Source organism: Tauraco erythrolophus, chromosome 14 (genome assembly GCF_009769465.1).
Source record: "Tauraco erythrolophus isolate bTauEry1 chromosome 14, bTauEry1.pri, whole genome shotgun sequence".
In the NCBI taxonomy this organism is placed as follows: domain Eukaryota; kingdom Metazoa; phylum Chordata; class Aves; order Musophagiformes; family Musophagidae; genus Tauraco; species Tauraco erythrolophus.
Genome location: NC_141478.1, coordinates 22,643,032 through 22,656,103, shown reverse-complemented (window position 1 = coordinate 22,656,103; position 13,072 = coordinate 22,643,032). Strand labels below are relative to the sequence as shown.

The 13,072-nt window shown below is 43.7% G+C and overlaps 1 protein-coding gene across 4 annotated transcripts in view; it reads right to left on the bottom strand.

Annotated features, from left to right (window-relative positions):
* The window catches only part of MYO9A (myosin IXA), a 156,282-nt gene that overhangs the window by 90,485 nt on the left and 52,725 nt on the right, over positions 1-13,072 (bottom strand). For all 4 annotated transcript variants that reach the window (XM_086620015.1, XM_086620018.1, XM_086620017.1 and 1 more), the window contains exon 8: positions 7,608-7,697. In XM_086620015.1, the coding sequence (XP_086476141.1) occupies positions 7,608-7,697 (90 nt within the window). The remainder of the gene's footprint in view (positions 1-7,607; positions 7,698-13,072) is intronic.

The window sequence follows — 13,072 nt, the reverse complement described above, 5'->3', positions numbered from 1 at the left end:
CGTCCTCATACTTCAGGACTGGGAATTTTCATTCCACTTTCTTCACCCTATTAATTATTTTGTCTGCTTCCCACTTTTTCTCCTCTGATATTTTCAGTCTGTTAAATGCACATGATTAATCGCAACTATAATATTTTCTTCTGTTTGTTTTTTTTTTTTTAATTTTTTTTTTTTTTTTTTAACATCTTAGGTAATGTTACACCACTTGGCCCTGGAACTCCATTCCTTTTCCCTTTATAATGGTCTGAAAAAGCCATTAGACAGTCCCACTACTCGGACATAAGCTAATGAAACATCACTCAGCTCTTCGTTGTAATGAAATACTTTTTTCCCTCTCATTAAGATCTGCTCCATGAGGTTTCTCTATCTTGGTTCTCTGCCAATTAACTGTTACCATGCTGAAAATTAAATCTTCTCCCCAAGCTTAAGCCACCACCGCAGTGCAGTTTTTCATCTGAAATAACCATCTCGTGATGGTTATTCACAACCATGCCAAGCGTCTTGTATTCATCAGCAAGAAATTCAGCCCAGGTAAAGAAGGTCAGAGTGAAATGACACTTCATGACACGAAAAAAAAAGAACCTAATGGCTTCGTGCCACCAGAAGGGAGTGATGTACCTGCCCCATCGCTCCTGGGCAAAGGTTCCTTCCTCCCTTTCTCCACTCAGCACAACGCTGGTGACTTCTACTGAACTTAGCAAAAGGACACAAACCCAACTCTCCTTCTGCTCCAAAGACCTTCTCTAGGTTAGCTAATCAAGTCAGCATGGAGCCGTGGATGATAAACATCTGAGATGATGAAAGGATGGAACGAGGCTGCACCACCCTTGGCAAAGGCAGACAAAAGACCTGGACTGTCTTCTCCTGTTTTACTGTCACACTAAAACCACGGGTGTGATGCTTATTACCCTCTGCTTTTCTCTACGTGTAGGAGATTGAATATTGTTGTTGGCGAATCTGACCTGACGTGCAGAAGTGCTTTTCTGAGTGATCATGAACCGATTTCCCACGGACCTACAGTCACATGTATTTATGCAGAATGAAAAGTATTTCACAGATTCAAAGGCCATTTGGGTGCTCTGCACACCGTCACAGAACGGTCCTGTAGTGTCCTTCCATGCTCACGTAACCACCTGCACGTAAAACTCATTTACTGAATAGGTTATTAGCACGTTGGTAGTTGGACTAGATGATCATTGTAAGTCCCTTACGACTGAAAACATTCTGAAAAATGTAGCCATTTTAGCCAAGATAGGACGGCACATTATAGCCTATAAAAGCTCACCAATAAAAATTTTCCAACTATCTTGGCATTACGTAGAGTTTGAGCAGATCCCCAGAACTAGGAACACTCAGGACAGTGCAGAGGGACTAAAAGAACCACGTTTGCATCCCAGGTCTTGCTATGACAACATCGAAGAGTGCTATAGGGGCAGGAAATAACACGCCTTGTTTCATGCTCCACAACCTCTGCTTGCAGGGACCTCCTAGGACATACAACTCAGTCCCTTTCAATTCCTCTGGGTTTTAAGATAGTGATTTTCCCACTTACAACTAACATTAAGTTAAATACAAGACATATTTGTGACGCTCATCACATCAAACAGCCAGCTCCTACCAGCTTTCCAAAATTAAAGGGAAGAATCAGGTTGCCTCTTGCTCAAGAAGTTGTCTCACATCTTTTGTTTCCCTTCCATTTGGCACTTTCACATCAGATTTCTTCTGAAAGTGTGAATTAATTCATTAACTAACCCTTAGGGATAAAACATCCTTGGTCACAAACGGCTGAAAACTCTAAAGATCTGTTGAAAAAGTCTCTTTACAAAGTTATTCGCTTAAATACCAACAGAACTAAATGAATTGAAGGCGTCATGGAAAAAAATAATCTGCTTTCTAGAAGGATGTGAAAGAGGATTCACTAACAGCTGTATTTACTTTGATAATGAGTTTTTCCTCATCTGACGAAGAGCATGGAAAAAAAATGCAGAGACTGGTGAAAAACAGAGCAGCAGGTGACAGGCGTTGGCCTGATAAGCAGAAGGAACGGGATGGACACAAGGTGGGGATGGTTGAGGAGCTCAGACACGAAGCTCGGCTCTGACACTACAGAAAAGGGAAGCAAGCTGAAGAATTCAAAGGTCATGAGGACCGAGAACCACCAGTCAAGGTGTGGAATGGATTTGAGAGAGGTAAATGACTGTGTTAGTCAAGGTATAAAATAACGGCCTCGCGGTAAGCTGAGATGGGAAAAAAACCCACAAATTCTTTGAATTATTTAGCTAGAAACAGGAAGACAGACGCAGCCCAGAAGGGCAGTTCCTTGGCCAGATTGAGCTTAAGATGATGCTCAGATTACAACAGGATCAAGAGAAAGGTTTTTAACAACCCTCAAGTTCTCCACAAAGATTTGATTCAAGTGCTCTGCTCCTGTGTCGGCTCCATGTTTCCCACCTAACATCGGTCAAATTGCTTAATATTCAGCGTATCTGTTTTTTTTGGATATCTGAATTGTGGACTGAATGAGATACCTGGAGGAACTGGACTCGGCCAGCTCACTGTTACCAAATACTGCATGGATACACCATGATTTCTCTGGAAACCCATTAACTGCTGCCAGCTCCGTTAATTCACCATCTCGCTCCCGACAAAGACATTAGCAGCTGTTTCGGACAACGGACTTAGACCTCTGAACACAACTGGAGCCTTTCATGTCCATGCAGCCTTTTTTGCCAAGATTATCTAACAGCGTAACGCTGCTGGACCAAATTACGCAGTCGGTTCAAACACTGCATTAAAATACCATCCAGCTACTATAAAAGGAAAAAATGAATGGGTCCAGGAGGCAGCTCTGCGGCAGACGAGCCAGCACGGCTCTGAAGATAAGAAGCAGCTGCCAGAGGTAAACATAAGCAGTATTTATGGATGTGGTGGCCTCGCTCATTTAAATTTCGACAACCACAGGAGATGCAGCCGGAGAGCGCACAGGCAGCTCTGCCCACGGGGCTGCAGACACGTGGAGTCTACAGTGAAGCCTGTGTTTGCCATCGATGCCACAGCAAGGAGAGGTCACAACTACAAAGCAATGTCGATTTTTACCTCCAAACCCAAGTCTTTCCTTGACTGCCTCTCCTTAATTTCAGGAATACCAGTAGCTCCATCAATACCAAGGTCAGACACAACCTCTTAACAATAAACCATGAATTACTGAATGAGCAGAAAAAGCCGATGGCACGTTGAGCTTTGCAGGGTCTTCCTGAAGAACCTCACGCTCCTTCGATAATCCTCGTGATGCTCTGAGGACAAGCACTGACTACACACCAACAGATCGCAGCTTGAAATGGGAGTTTGTGACAGTTTATCTGCTTCTGGCTACAGCTCCGCTCGAGCAGGTGCCGCTATCACACATCTTGTGTCCTCCTGTGAAAAACAGAGTATCACGGAATCTGTACATGCTGGGAAGAACTTGCTCAACTGAAGACAACAGCACTGGCACCTGTTGATACACAGGAGGCAGTGCTTCTGCTTTCTCGGAGTCCTACCTTCTTGTTGGACTTCAATATAACGTTTTAACCCGTTAACCTGATCTAGATCCTCCAAGGTCACCCAGCAGAACAGTCACATGCAGGCAAGACTCAAAGCTTCTGCTTTGTTGGAGTCTTACCTTCTTGCTGGACTTCAACAAAACATTTTAACTCGTTAACCTGATCTAGATTCTCCAAGGTCACCCAGCAGAAGAGTCGCATGCAGGCAAGACTCAAAAAGTCTTGACTTATTAAAAGAAACGCAGAGTTGGCAAAGCCAACATTTCTGCCCAACTGAAAAATGGCATGCAACTCAGGGGGGCAAAGCCATCAAGAGAAGTCGTTAAGTAAAGAAGAATAATATGACTAAACAGAGAGGAGATGGTTGCTAATTAGAGTTGTCATCTTCAGCGCCGTAGGCTTCAGGCTGCTGGGATGTTCAGCTGCAAAGTGTCCCCACAAAAACTACTCAAGGGCATTTTGCGATACCTTTTACCCAAGGATCAAAACGTGCTGGAATAAAATATCTAGTTTTACACAAATCACTGCAAAGATGAACAGAACGAACCCAGGGGGAGAGTCTGATATAAATTTACAACTGTCATGAAGGAAACCGTTTCAAACGAGGAGTTGCCAAGCACCCAATCTGTGGTTTCAGAAAAATAATTAAAAACGAAAAGCCCCAAACCACAGGACGGTGTTTCTAATCAGCGCACAATAACAACGCAGCGAGCAAGCACGCAGACAGAGAGGAATGTGGCATCACTGCAAATCCAACAAAGGCGTCCTCTCCCTGCGCTGGTGGGGCTACGGCTCGGGAAAACGGAGGAGAAATAAAGAACAGATTCCAACCTCAGCTCTGATGCTCCCAAACCTCTGAAGGAAAGGATTATTCCAGGCCACTTGCGTCTTCTCTGCCCTTTCGAGATTATTAAAGTTGGGTGACAATTGTCACAGCAGGACCCTGAGGTTCCGGATCTCACAGGAGCAAGGCTGTGCTCACCGAAGCGTACAAAGAGCACTAGTCATTTCTCGGAAGGTATTTCTACATCAAGGTGTCATCCACGTATTGTCACCTATCTGTATACCAAGACTGTTTGATGAAAGGGATCAGGAAACGTCAGCAGAGCACAGAAAATGAAACAAAGCCTGAACGTCCACAGGCAGGTCCGACCACCCGTACTGAATACAACAACATGTCTCTCTAGTACAGAGTAGAAGCACGTAGGAACCTCATCAAAGCTCAAGAACCCACCCAGAACCTAAGATCTGGAGGGTTTTTACGTAAGAATGTTGATTTTGAATTAAAGCTCTAGACTTCTAACTGCTTGCCAATAACCCAAAGCTCATAAAGAGGTAGAAGACAACCAAGAAACCCAGGTCTATAGGTGCATCATCTATAGAGCCAGTAGCTCCATCAGGAGACACACAACCTCCTCAACAACAAACTCTCCCACTATCCTGAGTGATCTCATCAGTGATGTTGGAGGTAGGAGCCCAATGCTACTTACACCCACTTCACCCATAGGGCCCAATAATACATTATTTTCACTTGCTGTTCAGGCAACAGGTTTCAGAATCGATTAAAATTTCTTAGAATATTTCTTTTGCCAAGTTTTTGCTCTTCTTTTAGTAACTGCTACACTGTGCAGTCTGCCTATATAAAACTCTTCAAAGCCTTGGAAGGTACTTGGTAGATGCGAGCTGCTCTTCTTGATAGTGTAAAAAAACAAGCACATGCCAAAATGACATTTTTACAATCTTTTTTTTTTTTTTTGAGAGCCACTGCAGTACAGCCTTTTCCAGACAAATTCCACGGAACTTCTCAACCTATCAACACGCAATGCAAAAAACATCAAGCATTTCAGCATCTGGAAAATGGCTGCTACATACATCATTGCTGTATCAGGAAAGGCAGCTGCCTATGAGTTAGAGGAGTCGTGGTGGGACAGTCATGCCTGAAAATCCTCAAAACCTCAATCACTCCATCCATCGGAGTCAACTAGAACGTGCTTTTGTAAAACACACCAGAAGAATAACCAGCCCATTGGTTCCCAACAGTCCAATTAGTCATGAGTGGGATTATCAGACATCAGTATTCTCTGTAAAGTCCAAAAATGTCAGAAGAAACCTACTCTTCCTTCCTGATTCAGATGGATCTGAATCTAAGTCACCTCTCCTAGTCCCCAAGCCAGAGGAAAACCAGGAGAAGACCTCATCATGGTGAGGTTTCGGTTTGAGCACCTCAAATTCTGCTCTAGTATGTTGAGCATGAGCAAGTCGGCAGAGAATTTGCTACCAGAGAGAGGTCACTGTTGGATAAAATCTGGTGGTCAGGATGCTAATGTTGTAGGGACAGTGAAGAAAAAGCATGGGTGGTGCCTAGCTTTTTCTTAACACAATTCACGGCTTCTTACAAAATGATTGCGTCATGGAGATTACATCAACCTTTCCCACCACAGCCTCGTGTTCCTTTGTCTTCCCCCACAGTCATCACAACCACCACACCCTGATCTTTCATTTCTTGTAGGAGATATTGGTGGCAAATCTTTATAAGTGTATGCCTGAGATTCCTGACCAAACATCAGCAAAAATGCTTTGGAAAGCACTCTAAGAAGTTCATGCTCAGCTATTTTAGGTAGCAAGAGGGGTTCTTTGATCTCCACAGAAGGAGCATCTAGGTAAGACTGTTTCAAGCTGTTTCGATACAAAACCTGGTGGCCCAGGTTAAAATTTTAGAAGAAACAGTTTAATCCAACCCACCAAGTTTGGCAGCGAGGTGGTTGAAAGCACGTTGCTGCCCGTCGTTCCACCATCACAGCTGCTGGGAAGTAACCTCCAGCAGAAGGGTAGTTACAGTTTTAAACTTTTCTAACCATTTTTTATGTGCCCAAGATGCAGGAAAAAAAACCCCCACACATACCACATGCATTACATGTCCACCACAAAGACACAGTAAGAGCATCTGTGTGCCCTTTGGTAGGGGAGAGTCAAGCCTTGGACAAAGGCAACATTTAACTTTTAAAGATGAAAGCTCAGTAAGAGTTACTGAGCTTAAACACAATCTCAAAAGGGGAGAAAAGGTGGGTTTTTTTTCTGGAAAAAAAGGAATCAAAATCAATGACACATCGTGTGCTTACTTATTTGCGACACAACAGACTGTCTGCTCTCGGAGACACGACTCAAGATGTTGCAAATTCTCATAGAACCATATGACAATGAGGGGAAACCGAGGGACCGAGCACGGCGTGATGTTACGCACAATGTTCTTAAAACTCTGGGAGGGGTACAACAACATGAGACCCAGAAACAGTCAAAACAAGTATTGCAGCAGAATCGAGCTTGGAAACTTTGGAGAATATAAGGAAGAAAGAAAACTAGAGGTGCTTCTGTTTACTGGCCACAGAATATAATTCAAAATTCCCGGAAACCACATATTTAGGAAAAAAAAAAAAGCGTGTGTTTGCTTACATTGTAATCCTGAGACTGGCCATAATAGAGAAGAGAAGTTAAACATTTCATGCAATGGCACAGGCTACACTCAAGCTTGAGAGCAGCTGATGGAGTTGCCGCTGCTCCGAAGCATCACGTAAGGACCCAGGTTGTGAGAGGTGTGAAGAAAAGATAATGGGAATCTCCTCCAGGTGATCTCCAGCTCTTCCCATACAAGAACTGTGAGTAATGCAGGCACTTAGAACCTCACCAAAAATTTCCTGGAGGTCTTAGGTCACCACTCTGCTGTGGGATGAATCAGTGCTATCGTTCAAGGAACGACGTATGAGGACTCCTACTTGTATCATACACACTCAGCGACACACAATTCTGTTTTGGAGAACACTTACACCACCTTTACTCATTAAACCAGTCAAAGACCATCACAGGATAAAGTGCAAACGCACTTTCCAGGAACGGCCTAGAAGGTGAAGTCAATCATTTTCTAAACTCATACACATTCGCTTCTCCTACATTATTTTTAGGTAAATAAATCAAAATGGAAAGAAATTCTACCAGAGCTGAGTACAAATCTCCAAGCATTGCGAACCAACCCAAGAGTTGCCCTTGTAACAACAAGCATCGTGTACAGACCTCTGCCAGTTTGTAGGGTAAGATCAGCTTCTCTCCCACTGTCACTGTCTTTCTGGTAACCAGGGCCTCAAACAGCATCTCTTCTTTCACCTAAAACAAAAATCTTGACGTTAATGATTATTCTAGGAATACATTTTGTAAAATCTGATTTTTTTAAGAATTTCCATGTGTAAGTGTAAACATTTTCATAGATTTAAAATTCATACATTTTAATTAAAAAAATAAATAAATAAGACTTTTGCCCAGCCCTTGCAGAGTTAATGCTCAACGCAAAAGAACGAGCTGGCCATCGGGAGGAGACAACTCAGCACATAAATCCAGCATCAGACATCAGACACCGCGGTATTCCAGGGAACCTGATTTTCTGCATTCAGTCATCGCATTTCTAGCAATTTCCCCACTGGTTTCCTTCGTTCCCAGGGCAGCTCCTCCCTCCCACACTTTTTGTTGGCAAAATAAGTCAACTTTCTAGTGTTGTTAAGATGATAGCAGCCAAATTACTCTAGAAATAAGCAAAACAGTGTCATCAGTTGAAGAGCTATCCAAGTGGGAGGGTTTTTCGGTGGTTTTCAGGATGGGGAGGAACTAGGAGGAAGAAACCTTTCAGAAAGCACCTGATATTTACTTTGCTATTCACACCTGATATTTACTCCCCAAAGACGTCAGCTCCTGGCGAGGCGACAACCTCTAATCAAACCGTAACAGAAACCAGTTTGCAGAAAAAAAAAAAAAAATCAGTTGTGTAAACACAGACACTGCGGCAAATAAGCAATCGGTACCGACAAATTCAGGAGTATCTGCCACGAATTGTTGGGAGAAAGCCTCTTTTTTGACCAGTTTCAAGTCCTTCTTGAAACAGCCCCTGGAGAAATTCAGAACACACCCTCTCTCCCAGAAGAGATGGTGATACGCTGGTACGTAAGTTAGACCTAAATACTTTGAGCCGTTGACCGCTCTTTGCTAAATTTCAATGTCAAAAAAGAAATTGTTAGTGTGGGTGAAAAAACCTTTGAGCCCGGAGGTAGGAGCTATCGATTGATACGGAGATGTAGTTGCTTGAGAACGACCACCAATTCTGCCGCACTGATGTCTATACAAGGTGCTTATCCTAACTGAAGAACTCCATGCAGACACCAGACCTACTCAGAACATCTCTGCTGAAGACTAGAAGCACCGAATCCACATTTCTGAAGCCATCCAAGGCCATATTTTTTATCCCAGCTAAACCATCTAGGGACACCTTCCAGCAGCCTTCCAGTAGCTAAAGGGGCTACAAGAAAGCTGGAGAGGGGCTTTGGACCAGGGAGTGTAGTGACAGGACACGGGGCAATGGATTTAAACTGAAAGAGGGGAGATTTCCATGAGATCTGAGGAAGGAATTCTTCCCTCTGAGAGTGTGAGGCACTGGACCAGGTTGCCCAGAGAAGTTGTAGATGCCCCATCCCTGGAAGTGTTCAAGGCCAGGTTGGATGAGGCTTTGAGCAACCTGGTGTAGTGGAGGGGGTCCCTGCCCATGGCAGGGGGGTGGAATGAGACCATCTTGGAGGTCTCTTCCACCCCAAACCATTCGATGATTTACGATTTGACGCAGATGATGGGGAACTTAGTGGTTTACGTACTTTTGACTTAACTCATTTAATCCCGTAATCAGTATGAAGACCAATGCAGACAAGCCAGTGGAATTTACGAAATCTCTCAAACAATCGCGGTAACGATGCCATTCTGCATAAATAACTACTTTCTACCAAAAATGCTGTCATGGGAGTCTCCCTGATAAAGTCCACTGCATTTTTATATAACTGACTTTTCCTGCAACACTCACTAGAAGAACTTGTCCCTGTGGTGTGGAAAGCAGGAAACACCAAGTCACCCGTCTACGACCTTCACCTACCAGCCAGGTCTATGTCACTGGAAATCAAACGTCAACACCTCGAGGTCCGTTTCATGAGTCCTCAGTAATACTCTAGGGCCCCCAGTTCCTACCATCTCATTTTTCCCTTTCAAAATTGAGCAGAAAAAAAAAAAGTCTTCTGGTTCATCTGGAAATCCACAGCAAGTTTTCACATTTGGTTTCTATTCTTCTACATTCGGCAAAACGGTGATTTTTTTTTTTTTTTTTGAATTTCAGCTCTGCGGGCGAAACGCAGCCGCTTTTCCAGCAGAATGTGACTGTGGGACCATGGGCTGCCCTCCCTGGATCGCCCAGCTTGGAAGGAAAGTGAGTTTTACACCATCCGTTACCCCACTTGAGGGAAGTCGCAAACCCGCAGCCAGCACTGCTGGCTTTTTTTAATTATCTAAGGCAACAAGGCAGAGGGGGATCAGATGGTGACTAATCAAAACAGTCCGATGCAATATTCCTAAACAGCCTAAATGCTTCCAAGTCCCAGATTTGTCAGCAAACACCGATTTTAAACGGTTTAAACAACTACCCGCACGGTCCCTTTGCCATCCCCATCTGACGTTCGCTCTGGTTTCCTCCTTCTTCTGCTCTCCTGATGGGTGAGACCTGCAGATGTGCTTCCTTCTTCTCCAGACCTGCTGGAGCTGACCCGGAGGGATGGCATCGAATCATCGACTCCTACAAAAACATCCTCGGCAAGGGTGGGAACGTAATCCCTGCATCTCCCTGGGTCTCCGCCTGCAATTATCACCCAGTGGAGCTTGATCTTGATTGCTTCATCACTTCTGAGAGCCAGCACCGCAGGTACAGCCAAATTATCCTCATTTTCATTTAAGGTCTCAGCTTGAAGGTAGCTGAATCCTGATGCCAACGAGGAGCCATAGGAGCTTTCTAAAGATAAACTCGGTGCGTGCCAATGACTAAGGACACCTGGTGCACAGAGATACTTGCAGTCCCCCCATCACGTACATCCTCTGTTCCCTCCTCCAGTAAGTGTGATACGCTAAAATAGGGACAAAACCCATCCTAGAAGATTAGTAAAGAGGAAAACACAACTTATTTCTTTATTTTGTGCCCTGGGAGTTACACTTCTGCGTTATGCTACATGGATTTTTGCTTTCTGGTGCTAAAGGGCAAGTCCTGCTCTCCCTCTTAAAAAAAGCTACACGGCCCGTAGGAGTTTCTCTCTTAATTACAGGGACAAAATACAGATTTAAGACTTCACTGCCACGTCCAAGTTGAACCAACGCTGAAAGGGCTGGATGACTAGAGCTCTAAAACCCAGTGAGGGATGACCGGCAACGCTGCCACGGCTGTAAACGTCAGCGGAGCGCGGTGGGGAGCAGACAGTCAGTGGGCTCCCGCAAGGGCTGGGCTGGAGCCAAGGCAGGCGGAGATCGCTTCTCCAGTAACGCCGGGCTGTTATGTTACAGCAGCTGAAGAAAAATGAATCATGTCCAACTCGAGAGCAAGAAAACCTGGCTTTGGGTCTCTCCTCTCATATTTGAGAAAGGGATTACAGTGTCAAGCGCTTGTTCGAAAGCTGCCTGGTGTGGAGTTACAGAAAATAAATTCAGATTTCTATCAATTTTTCTCCAAAAAGATCTGAACCTTTTCTTTAGACTTTCTTTCAAACAACCTGAAAGTGATCTGATTCGAGTTCTGGCTCGGAGCTTTGCATGCGATGAAGATGAAGACATCCCTGCTCATTACAAAGGGGTTAGACTAGATGAAATTTGGAGATGCCTTCCAACTCAAATCATTCTACGATTCTACAATCCCCAAACCTTCAGCTGGAAAACAGATCCAGAAGAGAAGATGGGATGCAAGCGCTGGCTGCCTTGTAATCCTCGCCTCGCTTTTACTCCCCAATTACTTTCCAATATGTTTATCACACGAGGAGCATGACGTCTGTGGGCTTCCTCTGGGAAGCTGAAGACAATTTTTTAGAAGAAAAAGCACTTGAGCACATAAATCTCCCATGGACATAGACATCACCTCCAAAAGGCAACATCATCAATCCAAAGAGAGATTTAGCAAAACTACTTTAGGATATTTGACAACTTCTATTTTCCTTTACTTGCATTGAGGCTGGTTACCTAAGTCTAAAAACTGAATATAAAACTGCTCTATTGAGTGAAGACAGAATTTGTCTTCCTTACTCAATGCTCCACCCACAGAAATAATTTCCATTATTGGTAAATGTACACCATTAAAACTTTCCTTCTCTTCTAATAGAACAAAAATAAAATAGTCTCTCTTAAGGTCAGCTGAGGCACTAGATAATTTCTAAGAGATTGCTTTTGTTAATAAGCCCACAAATGAGCTTTTCCAGGCTTTTCCCCAGAAACACAAAAACTTTTCCCAATTTTACACCATCCTCTACGATTTCCGCGATATTTGCAGCGCTCACACAGGATTCCACGTCTGCTCGATCCACCAGGCAAACCTTGATGTCACGCTACGGCACGGGATCTCAGCGAAGTTTAAACAAAGGCCGTGAAAAACCTGCCAAGAGCCTCACAGAATCCACATGTTACGTCTAGTCTTGAAAAAAGAAAGCAAAAAAAAATGGAATCAGAGTCTTACTGTAAATGAAAATGATTCGCAGAGTCTGGCCAAAATTCTATATTCCAGTTTGCTTTTTCAGCAAACGCTGGTCTGAATGTTTTAATAAACCAAAATCCTATTGGACGGGGTTGTTGGTATCTAAGAAAAATCAAGCCCATTGTAGATCATCATCTCCTCCCAGATTCCTTCCAAAAATCTGCATATTAGCTTCATTTTATAGGGACACAAATCCCATTACCCAGAGGACGGACAGTTGTTCAAGGTTCTTGCATTAACTGCTGCAGCAGGGAAATTCTCCCAGTTGTCCTCAGAGGCTCCAACGTCAACGGGTAAGGCTCACGATCGTTTGGGCCAGACTATCCTTTGGGAGGGGGAAACACCTTAGTTTTCCCTAAATTTTTTATTTCAGCCAAGCTGTTTGGTCCTCTCCTCCCCATGAGAGCTACTGGCCCATTGGTGCTGTGCAGGAGGTCCTCTGCATCCCCTCTTCTTGGCTGGTCTCAGAGATGGTCAACTCAGCTCCTGCTTCTCAGAGCCTTTCCATCAAATCCACTTGGATTTTTTTTTTTTCTTCTCTTTCCCATGTCAAATTCTTCACCGAACAAATCCACTGAGTCATTTAAGGAAAAAAAACCACAAACCAAAACACTCCCCAGTGTAACTATCACATCACAGCAGAGCTGGTTTCTTCCATCATTTTGCTATGCTTGAGATCGTCCTGCCAAGCACCCGGTGGCTGGATGAAAAGAAGTTAAACTATTTGTCAACTCATGTTATTTTTATTCCCAGATGATTTTTCACTCTTAGTGAGTAATGCCAAAATCTAGAGAGGGCATTAATAACTTTTTCAAGCCAATTCGTATTTTCAGCAACAATGACATGAAAAGCAAAGCTGCACACTGTTCAGTGACCACCAGAAAACAAAAAGTAATAAAAATAATTACCCAAACGCGACAAAATACAGAGTGTGAAATGTTTCAACCAGTATTTG